Source organism: Candida dubliniensis, chromosome R (assembly GCF_000026945.1).
Source record: "Candida dubliniensis CD36 chromosome R, complete sequence".
NCBI lineage: Eukaryota > Fungi > Ascomycota > Pichiomycetes > Serinales > Debaryomycetaceae > Candida > Candida dubliniensis.
The window spans coordinates 2116799-2136545 of record NC_012867.1 but is presented as its reverse complement, the minus strand read 5'-3'; the positions used below and the strand labels follow the sequence as shown (position 1 = coordinate 2136545).

General features: G+C 33.9%; 10 protein-coding genes across 10 annotated transcripts; 5 read left to right on the top strand and 5 right to left on the bottom strand. All coding sequences in view use genetic code 12, as the record gives it.

Annotated features, from left to right (window-relative positions):
- Positions 1–137: 137 nt before the first annotated feature.
- Positions 138–776, bottom strand: CD36_35145 (conserved hypothetical transmembrane protein; the record flags this gene model as incomplete). The annotated part of the gene is made up of 1 exon (XM_002422428.1): positions 138–776. The coding sequence occupies one exon, from the start codon at positions 774–776 to the stop codon at positions 138–140; it is 639 nt and encodes a 212-aa protein (XP_002422473.1).
- A 215-nt stretch (positions 777–991) lies between these two features.
- On the top strand, positions 992–1801 carry CD36_35140 (mitochondrial protein, putative; the record flags this gene model as incomplete). The annotated part of the gene is made up of 1 exon (XM_002422427.1): positions 992–1801. One exon carries the CDS (start codon positions 992–994, stop codon positions 1799–1801), a length of 810 nt encoding a protein of 269 aa, XP_002422472.1.
- A 296-nt stretch (positions 1802–2097) lies between these two features.
- On the bottom strand, positions 2098–3780 carry CHT3 (chitinase 3 precursor, putative; the record flags this gene model as incomplete). Its single annotated transcript, XM_002422426.1, has 1 exon — positions 2098–3780. One exon carries the CDS (start codon positions 3778–3780, stop codon positions 2098–2100), a length of 1683 nt encoding a protein of 560 aa, XP_002422471.1.
- Positions 3781–8278: 4498 nt separating this feature from the next.
- Positions 8279–9841, top strand: INO1 (inositol-3-phosphate synthase, putative; the record flags this gene model as incomplete). The annotated part of the gene is made up of 1 exon (XM_002422425.1): positions 8279–9841. The coding sequence occupies one exon, from the start codon at positions 8279–8281 to the stop codon at positions 9839–9841; it is 1563 nt and encodes a 520-aa protein (XP_002422470.1).
- Positions 9842–10704: 863 nt separating this feature from the next.
- Positions 10705–12765, top strand: CD36_35110 (transcription factor with zinc cluster DNA-binding motif, putative; the record flags this gene model as incomplete). The annotated part of the gene is made up of 1 exon (XM_002422424.1): positions 10705–12765. One exon carries the CDS (start codon positions 10705–10707, stop codon positions 12763–12765), a length of 2061 nt encoding a protein of 686 aa, XP_002422469.1.
- Positions 12766–12783: 18 nt separating this feature from the next.
- Positions 12784–14193, bottom strand: CD36_35100 (U2 snRNP protein, putative; the record flags this gene model as incomplete). The annotated part of the gene is made up of 1 exon (XM_002422423.1): positions 12784–14193. One exon carries the CDS (start codon positions 14191–14193, stop codon positions 12784–12786), a length of 1410 nt encoding a protein of 469 aa, XP_002422468.1.
- A 211-nt stretch (positions 14194–14404) lies between these two features.
- On the bottom strand, positions 14405–14719 carry CD36_35095 (conserved hypothetical protein; the record flags this gene model as incomplete). Its single annotated transcript, XM_002422422.1, has 1 exon — positions 14405–14719. The coding sequence occupies one exon, from the start codon at positions 14717–14719 to the stop codon at positions 14405–14407; it is 315 nt and encodes a 104-aa protein (XP_002422467.1).
- Positions 14720–15038: 319 nt separating this feature from the next.
- Positions 15039–16598, bottom strand: CD36_35090 (conserved hypothetical protein; the record flags this gene model as incomplete). The annotated part of the gene is made up of 1 exon (XM_002422421.1): positions 15039–16598. One exon carries the CDS (start codon positions 16596–16598, stop codon positions 15039–15041), a length of 1560 nt encoding a protein of 519 aa, XP_002422466.1.
- A 508-nt stretch (positions 16599–17106) lies between these two features.
- CD36_35085 (ER quality-control lectin, putative) lies at positions 17107–17883 on the top strand (the record flags this gene model as incomplete). The annotated part of the gene is made up of 1 exon (XM_002422420.1): positions 17107–17883. The coding sequence occupies one exon, from the start codon at positions 17107–17109 to the stop codon at positions 17881–17883; it is 777 nt and encodes a 258-aa protein (XP_002422465.1).
- A 397-nt stretch (positions 17884–18280) lies between these two features.
- Positions 18281–19588, top strand: CD36_35080 (mRNA maturatfactor, fungal-specific, putative; the record flags this gene model as incomplete). Its single annotated transcript, XM_002422419.1, has 1 exon — positions 18281–19588. The coding sequence occupies one exon, from the start codon at positions 18281–18283 to the stop codon at positions 19586–19588; it is 1308 nt and encodes a 435-aa protein (XP_002422464.1).
- Between the last annotated feature and the right edge of the window lie 159 nt (positions 19589–19747).

Below are 19747 nucleotides of genomic sequence, written 5' to 3'. Positions count from 1 at the left end.
GGATTTACCTACACAATTACACGACCACCACCAAAAGTTTACACTCAAACACACCGTACAACGCACACCGCACAACGCACAGTACTATATTATGATTATATTTTGGTTTCAAGTTTTATTTGTAAAAAACTCTACTACTATTGTGGTTGGTCTCCACCACCAACAATTAAAAACAATAATAATGGAGGCACTATATACATCCAATTCTTTTGTATCCAAGATCTATTATCCACTTCAACTTCAACTTCTTCTTCAATTTCCTTTTCAACTTCCTTTCCTTCATCATCAATATATTTCACCAATTTTTTCTGTTTGATAATTTCCACTTGTTTATTATTTCCTTGACCACCTTTATTTGCTTGTTTCTGTCTCTGTTTCTTTAACGAATCAGGATTTAAATTGGGTGTTGGTGATGTAGCCACCTTGTGTTTTCTCAATTTTGATTTATTGTAAGATTCATCAAAGTTCAATGATAATCGTGATATAGTAACTCCATTTTCATCCATATAAGCATCAATAACAGTGCCATTCAATGAATCAACACCATTTATAAGGGTAAAACATTCATGATTATCAAGATCTTTGGTTCCAACACAATAGAATTGATCCGGTTGTAAAGTTGTAGAATCTATCAAATATACCGAGTCATCATTTATAAACCCTATTGAATCACCTTTTGAGGTTGAATCAATTGGTTTTATATATAAATTAATCTTTTTGGCTTCTACTGATACCAAAATAGTAAGTAGTAAAGTTAGAATTCCAGTTATGAACATTTAATGGAACTTGAAGTAATTGCTCCAATGATTATGAACAAAGCCCGACATATTTTTTTTTTTTTTCTTTTTTGTTTTTCTGTCCTTTTTATTAGGGAGGTGAGTGAGTGAACGCGCGTTGGTTGTGTGTATTTCTGTTATGGTTTTTTTTTTTTTTTTTTTTCACCACCTTTGGCGATGATGATAGTATTACAGATCACTACTACATATACAACATGATCCTGATTCTACGACAACGGTTACATGTTACTCCGAATAACTTCCTATTATTAACTTTACGTCGAGGTTTGAAATTCTCAGCCATTCAAGATTGTCAACAGTATCTTTCTTATTGTTCCAAGAATTCCATAAACACGGGATCAACAGTTTTCCGAGGAACATTATACGAATTACACGTCAAGGCATTTTTCGAGAAATATCTTAATTGTGAAAATTTGATCAAGAATGGTGGAGCATATGACAATGGAGTGGATATAATTGGGAAATGGAATCTACTTCCATTTTATAATGAACATGAATATGACACCAAATCCATAAAACTTTCATCAAAATCAATATTGAAATATAGTCAAGAATCAAAATTCAATACTACTTCTTCCAATCCCATATCATTGGTCAATGACATTCAAGTATTAATTCAATGTAAAAATGTTAAAAAGAAACCCGATGCAAAAATAATTCGTGAATTATCAGGAATATTGGATTTCCATAAATTTAATAAAAAATCAACATTTATGTTTATTGTTACTCCTTATCCATGTACTCCACAAGCTGTTGTTCAATTAGACACGGCAAATCATGCAATCATTCATTTTATGATATCCCCATTAACCAATCATGCTGTAAGAATTACCAGAAACCAAGATGAAGAAGATGATGATGACTACGTTAATGATTCCTTTTTCAATTTGGATTCTTGGAAAGGTGGCGATTTGAAATTAGTTTATATGAATCGACAAGCAAGAAAATTACTTTCGGGTTTAAACATGGAACAAAAATTGAAATTCATTGGTCTAAAAGATTAGAAAAGTAGATTTATATATATATCAATTTTATTCATAATTAAAAAAACAAAAAACAAAAAACAACTAATAAAAAACTATACGTATATAAAGAAAAGGAGAAATTTTATTATAAAAAGAAACCGAAAATTTGTTGACATCAAAATCACCACATAATTGGGTATAATCTTTGACAGATAACATAGTATTCACACCCAGAACTAAAACTGACAACAAAAAAAAAAAATAAAAAAAACACGTTAATAATACAAAAAACAATCATAAAAATCTAAACAAAAGGGAGGAAAAAGTGGATGAAACTAATTATAGACAATTACAGTACTTGGTTCGCCATAAACAGTTTCAATATGTGTTCTAGTTGTTAAGATTTGATAATCTGTTGTAAGGGTAAGAAGAGTGGTTGGTGCCCAAACCCATTCTGTTACAATGTTTGTTGATGTTGTCTTTACATGTTTTGTTGTAGTTGATGGAGTTAAATTTTGAGTGATAGTGGTAGCATCTGATTCACTAGTGATTACAGGTGGTTTGGAAGTAGTTTCGGCTTCAGTTTTATTTTCAGTTGGGGTATTAATAACTTCTTTGTCATTTGGAGTGGTAGCAATGGCCGTAGTCAGTGGTGATGAAATGACTGAAGAAGAAGATGAGACATTGGTGGTAGAAGTGGCAGCTTTGGTTGAACTGGAACTAGATTTGGAAACGCCAGTAGTGGTCGAATCACCTGGAATGGTAATAGCACTCGACAGAGAAGTTGGTGCAGTAGCTGGGGTCGTTTCACTGGAAGTAACACTGGTAGGAACACTACTACTTCTAGTCGAAGAAGACAGAGTTGACGACAAAGTAGGAGTTGTCTTGGTAGTTGAACTTTTTGATGAGGTAGTGGAAGATGTTGTGGAAGAACTAGTGATAGGAATACTTGTTGAAGTCTTCGTGGTGCTGGAACTGGTGGTACTGGTTTTAGTACTTGAAGAACTACTAGAAATTGTTGTGGAAGTAGTGGTGGTAGTAGTGGTGGTAGAAGAAGAAGTTGTTTCTTCCACGGGTGCAGCCTTTTTGACAATTGCTTTCATATTTTCAACAAAATTTCCATTGGAATTGGTATTATCCCAACCGGCTGAAACATCCCACATTGAAATACCACCCAAATATTTGCTGTTTAAAATATCACTTGTCAAATATTGAGATACGGTACTAGGATCATTGTAACCCGATCCAGCGGCTCTGGCAGCAGCAGGTACACCAACAAACAATTTAACGTTTTTATTTGGAGATTCAGTTTCAGCATAGTCTAACCAAGTATCCCAATTGAAAGAGGAAGAACCCAAATTACAATAGTTGTTATAGAATTGAATGAAAACGAAATCAATTTCACTTTGTTTCAATAATGGACCAACAGAAGCGTCAGGATAAGGACATTGAGGAGCTGCACCAAGATAATAATTCTTGGAAGTATCTTTCTGGAAAAGAGTTCTTAATTCATTAGCTAATGCTGGATAACCAGTGGACCAATTATTCTCGATATCGAAATCAAACCCATCTAATACAGCATCATAAAATGGACGATCATTGGTAGCCAAAGTTTTACTGTTACCAAACAAATCCCAAAGAGTATGAGCAAATTTTTTAGCCGTGGCATCATCACTAAATCCATAAGATCCAGCAGCACCTCCTAATGAAAGTAACACGATCTTGCCCTTGTTTTGACAATATTTGATATCCGTAGCTATTGTTTGACATTGTAAAATACCATCAGCAGTATAAGTGCCTTCACAAGCATTAGCAAAATTTAATTGAACTGGAGAAGGAAATTCATGCATAAAGGAAAGAATCACAATATCAACCGCATCGGAATCACAGTAATAAGACAATCGTTGTTGGGAGCCACCAGAGTTTTGTCCCCAGTATACAGCAACATTCGAGTTACTCCGAGCATTAAAGGCCAAAGCAGGTAATAGCAATGAAAGTATTGTTACCAAGTAAAGCATTGGTGAAATAAAAAATAAGAAAGGAAGGAAGGAAGGAAGGGGGGTATCAATAAAATTAGAAAATTAATTAGTTAGTTTAAGCAAAAAAAGAATGTATAACAAAGAACACTTGGGAATAGCAACAATATGGTTTCCAACTCTCTATTATATATATATAAGAAATTTTGTTTAAAAATAAACCTTATGATTATTCCAGGAAAAGTAACGCTAAAACGGCGGTAAAGTAGTATAAGAAAATCTAGGATATCTAGGGAACGTTGGTCGGGTATAAATGATTGCACGGACTTTTCTTGTTTGATGAAAAATAATATATAATATTTGACAACTTGAAATATTTTTAAAAAGTTTCCATAAAGATAATAATGATATTTTCGGAAAACATGTCACCATTTATATAGTGTAGTTCTTTATAGTTTAAGTCCTTAAAGACTACTGAGAAAAAATTAAAAAAATTATAACTATCATCACTAAAAGTTCCATTTATTCCGTAACATTATAGATAGCTGTCATTGCAATTGCTATTGTCATTGCTATTGTCTTGGTTGGGTTTCAATTATGTTTCGATTTATTTTTTGCAATCAAATAAATCTGACAAAGCTTATTTTTTTTTGTGACATTTTTCTTAACTATAGTAATTTACCCAATTAAGATTTAATTTAACAGAAATAGGTAATGGATCTTTAATGTATACGGTATTGTTTATTTGGGCAAATAACAATAATGATGCTCATGTACCATGTCCATAGTATTGTTATTGTATAGCACATGTCTATAACAATAGAGATTGGCTGGCTGGTTTATTCGTTTACGTTCTCGAATGAGTTTTTAGATCTCGAAATTTTTTTTTGTGTGTCGTTTTCTGTTTAAATGAGATTTTTAACACACATTTGACACAAAAAGAAATAACTCTGTTTTTTTTGGTGACACTCACCAGCCATGCACGATTCGGTTTAATTCTGCAAGATGCCAAAAAAGAAAGAAAGAACTACAACGGAAATTATTTATGTCAATGTTCAAAACTTTATAATAGAATATATTGTTGATCGTATAATGGGGTGATACACTTTGGAACAGAAGGTTGTTATTTTATTATTTGCAATAGTACTTCTATAGTTTTATAAAGATAAAATATAACAAGAGTTTGACTTTCTATTGTTCTAAACCTTTACTCCTTTTATATAATTGTCCGTTTTTCTTTTATATAAAATATGCCCGTTTTTCCGCTGTGAACAATAGAAATAAGGATGTTGGTGAAACAAAGAAGTAGTAAAATGGTGTAATTAATTTGAAAAGAAACAATGGTCTCGAGGTGGTGATGTCAGTATTTCTTGAGAAGAATTAGTTGGGCAAATGAAATTTTCAAGGTCCACTAAATAGTTTATTCATTCCAGTTAGAATTGCGTCATTTGGAACTGGTCAATAACTTGTCATTTAAGTTTAATTTCTTTTTCGGAAATACACAAATGTCACAATTAAAGTTTCATTTTTCAAATGTACTCCATGATATGAGTAAACAAGCAAGTTGTTATTTGTATAATCACCTATCATTGTAACCATTTAACTTTATCAATTACTACATTGATTTGCTAAACGGCAACTGACAACAAGATTAGAATAAATCATTTCAAGGCACGCCCAAAGGACAACTAATAATTGTAATACATTGAATTGGTGTTTTTTTCCCAAAATATGGTGCATTTCATTGAGTGGTACTTTGAGTCTTAAAGGCGGAATTCGTACAACTCTTGGTATGCTTACTATCTTTGTGTAGAAAATAGCAGTTCGTTTTACTTCTATTGTTTACCTGAAAAAAAATGTTGATGTTGCCAGCAGAATCCTCTTCGTGTGGTTAGGTTTTTCTTGTCAAATAATAGTTTTCATTAAACCAAACTTCTTAACGCTAAAAACAGTGGCCATCCTTTACCGGTATAATTGATGGAAGGTAATTCTCCATACTGTTATGGTGGCGTTTTTGTGGCACTCAGAAACGCATATAAATTACTGCGAAAAAAAATATAAATGTGTCGCAAACATGCAGTGCTGGCAATTCATCTCCATATAGGAAAGTATCATAATCTCGGACTATACTTGCATCGTCTAATACTACGGCGCAAATATTACGCCTTCTCTTAAGAACTACGAATTACAACTGATGGTTTAGAATGCAAAATTTGCGTATCATGCAACGAAACTATGCAAAAAAAAAAAGAATGATAAATAATAATAAAAAAGCAACCCTAAGGAAATAAAATAAAGAAACAACATTAAGAAAAGGCTAACGGTTGAGAAAAAAAAATATCTTGAAATATTATTAGATTGAAGATTATTTCTATTTTCCTTTTTCTTTCTTTTGTTGTATTATATTTATCGGTTATTATTTGATATATAATTTCCATTTCTATGTTTCTTTTGTAAGATGGATCATAAATCACAGACCAATTACATGTCTTGGACGATTTAGGGCTTTCAAAGCCAAGATGCTACCCCTATATTTAAGACCAAAAATGTTATATGTGTTTTCTGTATGTCAGTGAAGTTATTGAAGTGTAGGGGTATATGTTTCTAACCCATTGCAGATCCATATAAAATGCAACATCGATACATATTGGACAAAAAAAATCGTAAATACAATAAGGTTACATTATAAACTAACTGTAAAGGACTCAATAAGGCAAACTTTAATGTGCTGTTACACTCGAGAAAGGAAGCATGCAAATAAATTGTCACATAAAGGTTCAATTCGTAAGTGTGATTTATAGATACATAGATTCATTAATTTTGGTTGCCACCATTGAGCGAAAAGTTAAGGAAAAAACCAACTAGAATTGGTTCTTAATAAATACACGCCAATTTAATTTCTTCCTTTTTTTACATATAAGCCACAATCGTTATCTAGTATTTTTTTTTTTTACCAAGTGGTATTTGGTCGAAAGACAGTAATTAATTTATATGTGTCGGTTGAGTAGAGACGTGTAAACTCTTAAACTAATGCTCTCCACTTTTTCAAAGTTATAGATAAAGTTTAATTGATACACACGACCTTTCATCTCCTTTTAAACGTTTAATATTCTTCACCATTCCAACACTGTCTTGTCTTTAGAGACAATCATTTCTTTAAAGAAGTAAAAAAAAAACTGCCCAAGCCAGGTTGTCTTCTCAACTTGATTTCATCATTCCAAGTTGAATTAACTAATACCAATTGAATAAGCTAAAAGTTAAATTGGATCCACAACAACGACAAATAGCTGTTGAAATACTATGTTCAATTAAAGTTGCAATCACAGTATTCTAACAAAAGTTAAATTTAAAAACCAATCACTAGTCCGACAATTGGAATTTATATTCAATAAAATCTGAACTAAAGGGAATAGTACAATTGTATTGCTTACAATATTCGTGGATATATCCGTAACTACTTTTAATATAAAGCAAACAGAAACCTGCTATTGTCTCTACTTTTGTTGGGAGAGCAAAAATAACACAATTTCTAACCAAAAGAATTACCCGAAGTCATATAGTACATTATCGTCTCCTAATCTTTCTTGCTTTTTTTTACCATATTCAGTAAATCCTTTTTTGTCTCATTTTTTTTTCGCCGAAACCACAATAAGCTTTGTTATTGTAGTTTTCCCTTGTTTTCTAGTCAACAACAGAAAAAGACACGAGTTTAATTTTCGCCGAGACAGTACACCGATGTAGATATGTATATTTGTTGTCATATATTACTAACAAGTAACGGAAACATATAATATATTGGTGTCATAGGCATCGGTAAGACTTATAAAATTCAAATATCAAATAAAATTATACAGTTTTGTCACAAATAATTAACAGTATTCTGCAAACACATGTGTTGTCAATTTCGCCTAAATCTCGTTGAAATTTTTGTTGGGGGATCAAACAAACAATCTAGACGCACAATCAAACACGACTTTTGTGGCTTCCCCAAGAAAAATATCAAATTTTGCTTTCCCTGTGATATTTTAAAATATCAAAAACTATCGAGAATCAGTTGTGGTGTTTTTGGCGTTAAGGTATCGACCAATTAGTTTCTGATTTACTGTGAATCATGATCAAACAATTGACCATAATAACGTATATGTCTAAACAAACTGAATAAAAACCCTTAGTAAAACCGCCAATTTTACATATAAAGTTCTCCAACAAGCCAAATGTTTAAGCACAACAAACAACTTCCTCCCCTCCCCCATTCATCCTTTCATCCACCACCACCCCCTATTTTTTTTTTTTGTGATTCCGATTTTCAGCGAATTTCGCCGAAATAATATAACTCTTACATACTAGTTGAATTTACACATTATGTATCTTAGACAGAATTAGGTCAGTGAAATAAAATGAACAACTATAAATAGAGGCTCATTTTTCCCCTCCATCCACAAATTTTTTGAAATTGAATTTGGTTGCTGTCTTTTTTCTTTTTCATATTTATCATCACTTTTATTTCTCCTTTACAATTATATAATTATTCACTTTTAAAATGTCCACACCAATCGAATTTAAATCGTCTAAATCTGTTACCAAAGACGACCATTTATACACCAAATTCACTTACGAAAACTCTGTTGTTGAAAAAGATGCTAATGGTAAATTTGTTGTTACACCTGCAGCAAGCGACTATGAATTTAAAGTTGATTTAAAAGTCCCAAAGGTTGGTTTATTGTTGGTTGGTATTGGTGGTAATAATGGTACAACATTGTTAGGTGCTACATTGGCAAACAAACACAACATTTCTTTTGAAAATAAAGAAGGTGTTGTAAAACCAAATTATTACGGTTCTGTCACCCAAGCATCTACAGTCAAAATTGGTGTTGACAAAGAAACTGGCGAAGATGTTTATGTTCCATTCAACTCCATTATCCCAATGGTTAACCCAAATGACTTGGTTATCGATGGTTGGGATATCAGCGGATTGCCATTGGACCAAGCAATGAAGAGAGCTAAGGTCTTGGATGTCACTTTGCAAAAGCAATTGTATCCATACTTGGAAAACAAAAAACCTTTGGAATCAATCTATTACCCTGACTTTATTGCGTTGAACCAAAGCGAACGTGCCAACAATGTTTTCAATCAAGCCAATGGTGAAGTCAAAACCGATAACAAATGGGCCGATGTTGAAAAAATCAGAAAAGATATTAGAGATTTCAAAGCCAAAAATGAGTTAGATAAAGTTATTGTTTTATGGACTGCTAATACCGAAAGATATGCTGATGTCTTGCCAAATGTCAATGATACTGCTGACAACTTGATCAAGAGCATTAAGGAATCACACGAAGAGATTGCTCCAAGTACCGTCTTTGCTGTTGCCTCTATTTTGGAAAAAGTTCCATATATTAATGGTTCACCACAAAACACATTTGTTCCTGGTGTTATTGAATTGGCTGAAAAATACGACTCATTCATCGGTGGTGATGATTTCAAGTCGGGTCAAACAAAAATCAAATCTGTGTTGGCACAATTTTTGGTCGATGCCGGTATCAAACCACTTTCAATTGCTTCTTATAATCATTTGGGTAACAATGATGGATACAACTTATCGTCACCTAAACAATTCAGATCCAAGGAAATCTCCAAGCAGTCCGTTGTTGATGACATTATTGAATCAAATGAACTCTTGTACAACAAGGAGTCTGGTGACAAAGTTGACCACTGTATTGTTATTAAATACTTGCCAGCTGTCGGCGACTCCAAAGTTGCCATGGATGAATATTACTCAGAATTAATGTTGGGTGGTCACAACAAAATAAGTATTCACAATGTTTGTGAAGATTCATTGCTTGCTACACCATTGATTATTGACTTGGTGGTGGCTACTGAATTTGCAACCAGAGTTCAAGTCAAGGGTCCAGGTAAATCAGATTACGACGAATTGTATCCTGTTGCTAGTTTATTGTCTTACTGGCTCAAGGCTCCATTAGCAAGACCAGGATTCAAGCCTATCAATGGGTTAAACAAACAACGTCAACAATTAGTCAACTTGCTTTCAGTATTGGTTGGCTTGCCAATTGATAACGAATTAAGGTTTGAAAGAATCCTTAAATAATTTTTGCTGTTTTATAGTTTTATTGCTTCTTCTTAATACATTAATTTTAGTTTAGTTATATACGCCCCTTATTGGTTTGTATATTGTACCACTTTTAATATAGCAGTTTTCATATAGACGTCTAAACACACCATGCAACTAAAATGGCAGAGAAAAAGGCAGCCATACCAAGAATTCCCATTTGTGAACTGTCACCACCGCCTTCAAAGGTAATAGCAGAAGGTGCTGAAAAACTAGGAAAAGTCAAACTTGATTCTCCATAGGCATATGCATGACCAAGAACCGTGATTGAATCTGTAGCACTAACATTCACCAAAACATATACAAGCAAAAATAAACCAGCAGGAATTTTCATAATTGGACAACAAAACTGAAGTAAATAGATTGATAATGATAAAAACTATACATTCTCCTTAATGTGCTCTTTTAACGTTTAAATAGTTTTTGCAAATGATTATGTGTACATCAAAGTTGTCGTTTTTGGTGTTGAAAGTGTGTATTCAATGTGGTACCCTTCCACCTCCCCTCCCCAACATTAAAAAGAAACACTTTTAAGAAACCACACATCTTGATTCCACTACTTAATTCAATTGGACACACATGGTTTAGAGTTATCATAGGTACTAATACTTTTGACAAATGAATCTATCAAAAAAAGCAACTTTCAGGAAAATGATTTAAATCACAATCAAAAAAGTTGTTTCCATTTATTTAACTTATTATGGTTGGAAGATATGTACCGTGTCTGTAAAGATCTCCACAAATGATAAGTCAGAGTCGTGTAAAAACATCATTTCATAATCCACCCACAAAAAAGATAATTGAACAGAAAACATGATTTATTCAGCCAACGTCGATAAGCCATGTCTACTGATATAACAACAAACAAGGAAAGGAACAGTGAATTTTCAAAGCAATGGCGTCAATTGAGGGCCTGTACAAGATGCAGGAGATTGAAAATGAAATGTTCGTTTGAAGATCCAAGTTTCAAGTCTTGTGGTAGATGTTTTAGAGGCGGATACGAGTGTTCATTTAATGAAGATCCGTCAATACAACCTTCACGAAGAAAAAAAAGAAAGATCCAAATAGATGAAAATAATCATGTTTCAGTTGCTGACCAGTTGCTACTGATATCCGAAAACTCTTTGAAATTATTACTCGAAAATTTGAATGACTTGCCTGAAGATTCGACTCAGCATATTATATCCAATTATGAACTAATATTGGAAAAACTAAAAGAAAAACTGGAAAAGGATACTGGTGCTGATATATCTGGTGAACTTCCTTTTATCCCATACAGTAAAAACTTAGCCAAGGAGTTGATTTATCGGTATAATTGTTTTACTATTGCTGAAGTGAAAACAAGACTTGAGTTTTTTTTGAATGAAATACTACCCTTTTATCCTACAATTCCATTATCTCGAAAATTAAAAGATTTTGATTATATGCTTGAGAAATTCCCATTATTGTTGATAGCATGTATTTCTGTTACTGTGTTGAATGATAATAATCTCGGGACAACACCAATACTGAAAGACAACTTGAAACTATGTAATCTATTGAGTTATTATCTTTATTCCTTTATTGCTAACGAAGTATATGTGAAGTGTGAACACTTCAACATTCAGTTAATATATGTATGTTTGATTCTGTCTTCGTGGTGTCTTCCGCCCATCAAATTAGGACATTTTCGAAATCAATTGAACTCATTGACTGCGTCGAATATCGCATTATGTATGGGATTAAATGAGCTTCCGAAAAACTATTCAACAACTCATTTAGACGAAGAATCCGATTTGAGAAACAATTTGCGAGCATTGCTAAGTGTTTATTGTAGTTGTGGATCTTTAGAGTTGTCGGTGAGAAGATTTAAAGTTGTGACATGGACTCAAAATCATGAAACTTCCATAAGTCTATTATTAAAAACTTCTACTAATAACCAGTTACCAACTTTAGAAGACAGGTATATTTGTTATTTTGCAAAATTAGTCTCTACTGGTCAGGAAATACTAGATTTTTTGCATCAGCTTGACATCACGAAGAATAGATTAAATATGTCATTATTTAATATCAAACATGTCCTCAGCAACTATGAACAGAAGCTATCGCAAATATTAGATCAGAGTGGGTTTACATCGACTAAACAAGCATTGGTCTTACAAATTCAATATTTTCATTTATTGGTGGTGATATATGACAATTTAATAAGTGGAGTGTTTAATCACCCCGATCAACTTACACAGGATTATACATTGAAAATGCCGAGTTCAAATGAAAGGGAATTGTGCTTGCAAATGATCATCAAATTAATCATATTATGCGAAAATCTCGTTGATGAATTTGTAAAACTAAATGAGCAAATAATCAATTTTCCTTCAGTCTTGTACTACCGCCCCATGCATGCCTTAATCTTGCTAGTAAGATTGAGACTAATTTTGAAATCCCAAAACTTTGACGATATCGAAATAGATGTGGAATCATATTTTAGCAAAGTTTCTAAAGTTATCAATGATAATTTAAGGAAGAACTCTTTGGTTTGTTCGAAAATGAAAGTTGTACTAAACAAGATTGAAAAATGGTTAAATTTATCACAAAAGTTTAGCAAATTGGATAGCGTGGAGAAAGATGGCCCAATAAATTTTGATGTTGTAAAGATAATAACTCAAAATAAAGACAAAGAAATCGAGAATTTGGATGTACCCAAATCATCACACAGGGAGTCCCCCATAAGGGGACAAACCACTACAGAATCACATGATCTGACACCTTCGAGTTCAATTGATAATCCATTTGCTAATAGCAATGAGTTCAATGATATAATTAACTTAGAACAGATTTTTCAAGGTATAGATTCGGACATTCTGCATTATTTAAATCCATTGGAGTCTAATTTTGATTTAGTTACTGATTTTAATAGATTTTAATAGAACTATACGACTATTTTAGAATTTAAATTCTTCAGTTTCTTCAGTTTGTTCTTTTTCTTCGGGGGTTTTGGAATCCTCATTTGATGTATAGTCGTTGACACTATCATTGTTGAAGTCGTATGTATATCCGGTCAATGAATCATCATCTTTTATTTTCTTTTCCTTGATAATTTTATACAACTTCTTCTCTTCTTTAGAATTATCATTGGCACTCGATAATCCAGCAAGGATTTCATTTAATGATGGCTCTTTAGGTTCATCCTGTTTCTTACTTGGCTGTTGTCCTGGATCAATTCTATTATTTGCTTCCGTCGAATCCAGTACAACAACACTATCTTCCTCATCCTCATCCTCGTCCTCATCTGATGACTCAATAGCAGTATTTAGTGTTCCCCAGTGTTTCAATTTCTCTCGCCTAGAACTGCTATTTTTATCCTTGTATCCCATGTTACTATATTTAATATCTAATCCAGGTATAAGTAACTCCTTATAAGACGGGGGCTTCCCTATATCTCTCATGATTGTGACCCAGGCCGGAGGGATACTCACATCATTCGGAGGCATACCTAACGCCAGTCGCATCTCCAAAGAAATAATACCAGGTTTAATTTTGGCAGCTTTAGTAACAAGTTCATCGTTTGAATGTTTACCTTCCTCAAATAACTCACCATAGGGAAGAACTCTTGGTTTCGTTTGGAATTTATAAAAAGCTTCATACAACTTTTCATAATCCATATCTAGCCTACCCATTTTGGGTTGAATTTTTTCCCTTTGTTGTTGACGCAATGTCCTAGAATCACGTCCTACAGATCTCATCTCTGAGATTCCTGTTGCTTGAATGTATTTCGGTAATTGATATGGCAATTTTTCTATCCCTCTGCGTGATGACAAGTAATCCCTTTTCGAACTCCAATGCGATGGAATAGGTATTATATTTGGTTGTGACTTCATTGCAATTAGTAAATACGGGTCTTTGGAATCAGCATCGTACCATTCCACTACTTGTGGGAACTTCACTGATGATCTCAATTTTGCTAATGGAATCTTGTTCTGAATACGTAGCTGACGCTTCGAGAGTTGCTGTTGTTGCTGAGTCGTTAGTTGCGTTTCTTCATCACTAATATCTTCTCCACTCAGTTCGTTATCTGATGAGTCTATGTTCTGATAAACCAAATCTTTAGAATCTTTGGCATTCTCCTGTTTGGAATCTTCAATTTGTTGGGGATTGTTGAATTTGTTTAATACAGATTGAAATTGTTCGAATAATGGATCATCATCTATTTGTACATTGATTGTGGTATGTTGCTGCTCTACTTCCGGTTTTTTCAGATTGACGCCTTCATTAGTTTCCACCTCTTGTTTTTCCAATTTTCTTTGTTTCAATTTTTCTCTTCGTATCTGGTTCTTTGATCTTTTTGGTGCCATTTTGGTAATTGATACCTCAAATAAAACATCAAATCGGAAGATTTTTGTTTTGGATAATTTTTTTTTTTTTTTTTTGGTGTTTCATCATACGGTCTTTGGCTCCTAATTACAACACCCTAAACCATACTTTAGTATACAGCTAGAAATACCACACTAGTATACATTTATGACCTATAAACAACTCTACTTTTGCTCTATGCTTGAAACTAAATCAATCAAATTTATCGTATAATGAAGTAACTTTTTTCAAGGCAGCATCTATTCGTTTATTTATTTCAGCATCAGTTCGATCAAGTTGTTCTAACATTTTATTTAGATCTTTCTCTATATTTTCTGCAATATCAAACACTGATTGTTTTTTATCCGAGGTTGTTGGTATATCACCACTTCCACCAATTGTTGTATCGCCACTCTCTTTTGTTAGTGACAGGTTGGCACTGGCATTACCTGAGGTATTCATGTTTGCAGTTGAAAGAGCAGGAACCGTACTTGGATCAGCAGCAGACTCATAAGAAGACGTAGACATGGGTGCCGAGAACGTGTATGAAATTGGGAAAACTCTGGGAACACAACGAGCAAGGTGAACTGGTCGTTGTGGTTTTGTTGATAGTGTTCATAAGTTGTTTTTTTTTTTTTTTTGTGATCGACTTACTATGATAGGGATTAAACTGCCAGAACCAAAATGCCAAAGAAACAGCCAATATTAGTATAGAAGAAGTACCTACGATTGCTAGCTATCTTGAACACAATTCCATTCTCTTTGTATTTTCTATAAAAATTTTAATAGTCTTGTTTCACTCTTTATGTACAACACTAATTATATCTATACAGACCACCAGCTAAATTCAATTTTCGACCTCCATGTCATTAGGTTCAACCAATTCTTCATAAACAGATACATTTTCCTCAGCCAAGCTTAATTGATCGAAAACCCTAGTCTGCATCGAAGGAAAAATACATAACCCAAATAACAAAGTGTCCTTCCAAATATTCTCAAAATTCAACTTCACTGTCTTCAACCAAGCGGGATCTGGTGATTGCACCAACTCCAATTCGGACGTCCTCCTCACACAAGCCCTAACTACTCGGTCCATCATAATCGAAATATCATTAACATTGCCACCAAAACGGATTACTCTATTCGCACCAGTGCAAAGAAGGACATATGCATGAAAAAGCAAAACTAGTAATACCGCATAATGAAACCAATAATTCATCATATGTTTATTGAGTCTGAAACCCATTAAGTATAAAACAAAGGTGAGTTTAACCATATTTATAAGAAGCAGTCTTCCATTTGTGTATAATCTGTCCATAAGATCGTCAATTTCAGCATCTTCAACATTAATATTATCAGGGACACCTGGAATTACTTCCTCATTAGATTCTGGTTCTGGGTGGCTATCACCATCATGCATCATTACTTGTACCTTTTGAACCAATGGCTCTCCAGATGCCAGTCTAAAAACATTGTGAACTTTTGCTGCACCCATGGGACTGAGTAGTAGATAAGGGTCATGCAATCCGTTATCAACTATAATACATTGTGCCGTACTCAAGGTAACTTTCTTGACCATATTGTCTATGTTCAATGTAAATTCATACTCAACTTTAGACAAGTCATCTTGTTTAACCAACATAGTTTTCCCTGTATTCAGTTCAATCATGGTATCATATGAGGTTCCCTCCATTTCCCAAGTGGATCCCCCGGATACTCGAAGACTGGCTGGTTCAAAGGGGTCAATCTTCACAGGTGATTGTTCTGTTGATCTGTTGACAACTGGAATAGAATTTTGTTGACCTGGAATTGCTGTTTCACGATTTGATGGTATCGGCGCCGGGTTCGTAGATGTTGGTGACGTGGAAATATCACTATCAATTCCTGGTTCTGAGGATGAACTAGTAGCAGTTGGATTTGTTGTACCGCTCTCTCTAGCAAAATCAGATGTTGATTCTAATGGAACTGAATTTGACAGCATCAGGCCTAGTTGCTGTAAAGAATCGTTGGTGGCAGGAAGAAATCTGAATCTATCATTTGACTGAAAGTCCTTCCAAAATTCTCTGCTTAATATCCCTCCAGTTCCATTTACATTGTCATGTTTTGTAAGTTTCAATCTTACAATGCTATTATTCTTTTCCAAAAATTCTTCGTTTAATCCCAACAATTCATAAACACTGGTTTCCTCGTCCTGCAACGAGCTTGGTATGTCGTTTCCTTCGTATGATAACTTTATCTGTTCGATGAATGTACGTGTGACAGAGCCTTCATCGTTCTTACCTATTATCAATTGTTTGAGTTGCTTGAGCGTAGTTCGGTCATTTATTTCAATCATTGACTTTTCATTCTGTAGATTGGGAAGATCTGACTCTAACAAAATTCGAAATCTTTTAAAATTGCTATTCATTTCTGAAAGTTTGGCTCAATACGTTCAAGCTGATGGTGTACACCGAGTGTGTTGTTCTTTTGTCAAGTATTGGTATACATGAACTACGTTATAAATACACCCAGAAAAATGCAAATAAACTTGACACCGCACTAAAAGCACGGAATTGCCGTTTTCTACTTTTTAACGATTTTGCTGCATTACACGACCATGGTTTTTCCAACATTTGAAGTGGATATTACCTTCATCAACTGTATAAACAGGCCATCGTTAAAAAGGCAACTACCTTAATTGCAAAGTTTGAAAGCCAATTACTGGTTTTCTTTCAGCTCTGTCTAAAAGTACAAATAATCTACTATATGAACGGGGGCTAAGGCAAAACCGTTATTGTGCGATCTCGATGTGAGTAATCGTGTAAAACACAATTCGCTGTGCTGTTAATCAAGTATAACACCAAAATCTGAAAACTGGTCCTAAATTCAAAAGTACTTTTTTTTTCTTTTTAGCACCCATTATCTATTGCTCCAGAATGAATTGGATTTCATTTGCTTATCTATGTTTTATTGTCAAAAGCATATCTGGTGATTTAATATCACAACCACTTAAGAACAAGGTGGTGTTTATAGATACCACTATAGCAAATGAGATAGCCCGAAGCTATTTGGGGTCAGATAGTGGAAATTCTACACAAGATGATTATGAAATATTGTCAATTGAAAATGGCGTCAATGAGGGGAACATCACATCCTATTTATGTCAGTTACCAAGATCCAAGGAATTGAAACTTCCAAACCACACGCCTACCATGTCAACACATGAATTGAAATCACGAGCTATTGACTTGATATCGGAATCCTTTGGGGAAGACAACAGTTGTTTATATTCTTTCAATTTACATGCAAACTACTGGACTATAGGCTATTGCCACGGGGCCAATGTTATCCAATTCCACGAGAATTTAGATGATTTTATAAGTGGAGTTCACAAGCCCCATTCTCCAGATCATGTATATACGTTAGGTAAATTTCTGCACCAGACACTGCCATCAGAATTTGAGTTTGATTCCCATGAACGCACAATAAGTCAAAGATTACTAGGAGAAATTTGTGACTTGACAGGTGAACCACGTACCATTGATACGGTTTACAGATGTGACCATAAGCTTGAGATTGCCGAATTAACTGAGATAAGAACATGTCAATATGAGTTGCATATTAACGTTCCCAAATTGTGTCTGTTGCAGGAGTTTAGAAGGACTAATCTTGAAGAGGGTGTCTTGGAAATACTTTGTACGAAAATTGAATAAGGATGTAGCTTAATAATACAACCAAAAACATATTATAAAGTGTCTGTATTTCTCAGTTTTGACATAGATGTAAGCTATCTCGTATATACGATATCGGAGCGATTCTAAATAAGTCGTGGCTATTAACCGATAATGGGATTTGATTTTTGGTAGTGTGATTTAAGTAGTATTAATGGGAAACAAAAAAAAGACAAGAAAAAATGTGAACCTGCTTACTGAAAATTTTTCGATATAGGCTGACCCGTGTTTAAGGAATACTAGATAGTACTATTTGTTCAAGTATCAAAAATAGCCAATTTTATTGTCTTTTTTTTTATATACATCTTGCCCCCATTTGCAGAATCATTTTAGACTATTCTAGTCACCGACATATCCTAATTTGTTTAGTTTTTTGGCTATGATTTCCACTCACCATTTCATAATACCTAGGTTGGCTAAACCATCAATATGCACCAAAAGACAGCTTTCGTTTTTCTGGAAAATGTTGGCCATGGACGATTCAAAGAATAAAGTGAAAGAGCATCAATTGTATACATGGGATGAATCTCCATATGAAGATATCCGTGAGCGTGCGGCAATGATTAGAGCCCAAGCTTTATGTCCTGTTACCTCAAAACCAGTCAACTTTGTTTGTCCATATTCAGGCATTCCAACACATCATTCCAAAGAAGCATGGGAACAAGACAAAGAGTACCATGAGTCAAAAGTATATGAAAAATTGAAAAAAGTTAACCTTTACGAGCATGACTTGAGATCAGGGAGAAAGTTTGCTGAATTTGCTTTCCCTAAGAAACAAGAAAGAGACTTTTTGGTCAATATCAGTAACTGGGACTCATTTTTCTACACAAGAGATTTCCCACCAATGAATGATGAATTCAATTTAGCGGCAGCAACTAAAGTTTTGACATATCCTATTACTATTGCGTCGATTTTACATAAATTTTCGCCCTTACAATTGGAGCCAAAGGGACCATTGACATTAGAAGGGGCCAAATCTTTGGGTGCATTGAGATACACATTGTATCCTCCACAACTCGGAAAATCATCAACTAATGCCACCTCAACAAACTCAGACGACAATGCCGGTGAAATTGCATTTAAAGAAAGACCAATGAGAATTTTCTTGATAGGCCCAAGAATGGAAGGGATGTTACCAGGTTACATATGGAAACAATTTGGATATTTATTCCCCAACACCGAGTTTGAAATTCACTTGATTGGTCCAGAAGCTTATTATGATAAAAAGTTGCAAAAGTTTACGCCTGTCAGTGATTCAAACGGGAGACCGTTAGTACAAAGATTTGACGAACAAATAACATTGCATTACCACTCTAAATTTTTTAATGAGTTGTATGACATGGGCGACCTTTTCCCATTTGATCCATATTTGGACGTATTCTTCTGTTTCCATCCTAATTTCCAATCTGCTGATCAAATACATTGGGATAAATCGTTGAAAGGATTGTTGGAATCAAAATGCCCCGTTTTCATCAGTGGCTACCATGAACATGAATTATCGAAAGACATTGAATGGTTGAAGAATCATGAATTGTACCCAGAAATGGATATAATCTTGAATGGTACTCCAAACAACTTCGCTTGTACAAAATACGACATAAGAGTGACTGACCCTACTAATCCTTTGAATTTGAACAGTAGACTTTTTGGTTTCAGAGGTAAAAGGTATCATGCTATTCAAACATAAACTTGTATATAAATCTGTTTAGTTTACACACAATTGTGTATAATTAAGATAAACTTTTTTTTTTTTTCTTTTTCTCGATTCGACTCTTCATAATATATGAATTGAAGACAACGTTTTGTAGGTATAGATAAGCTTTTACGTCTCAGTTAAAACCAAGTA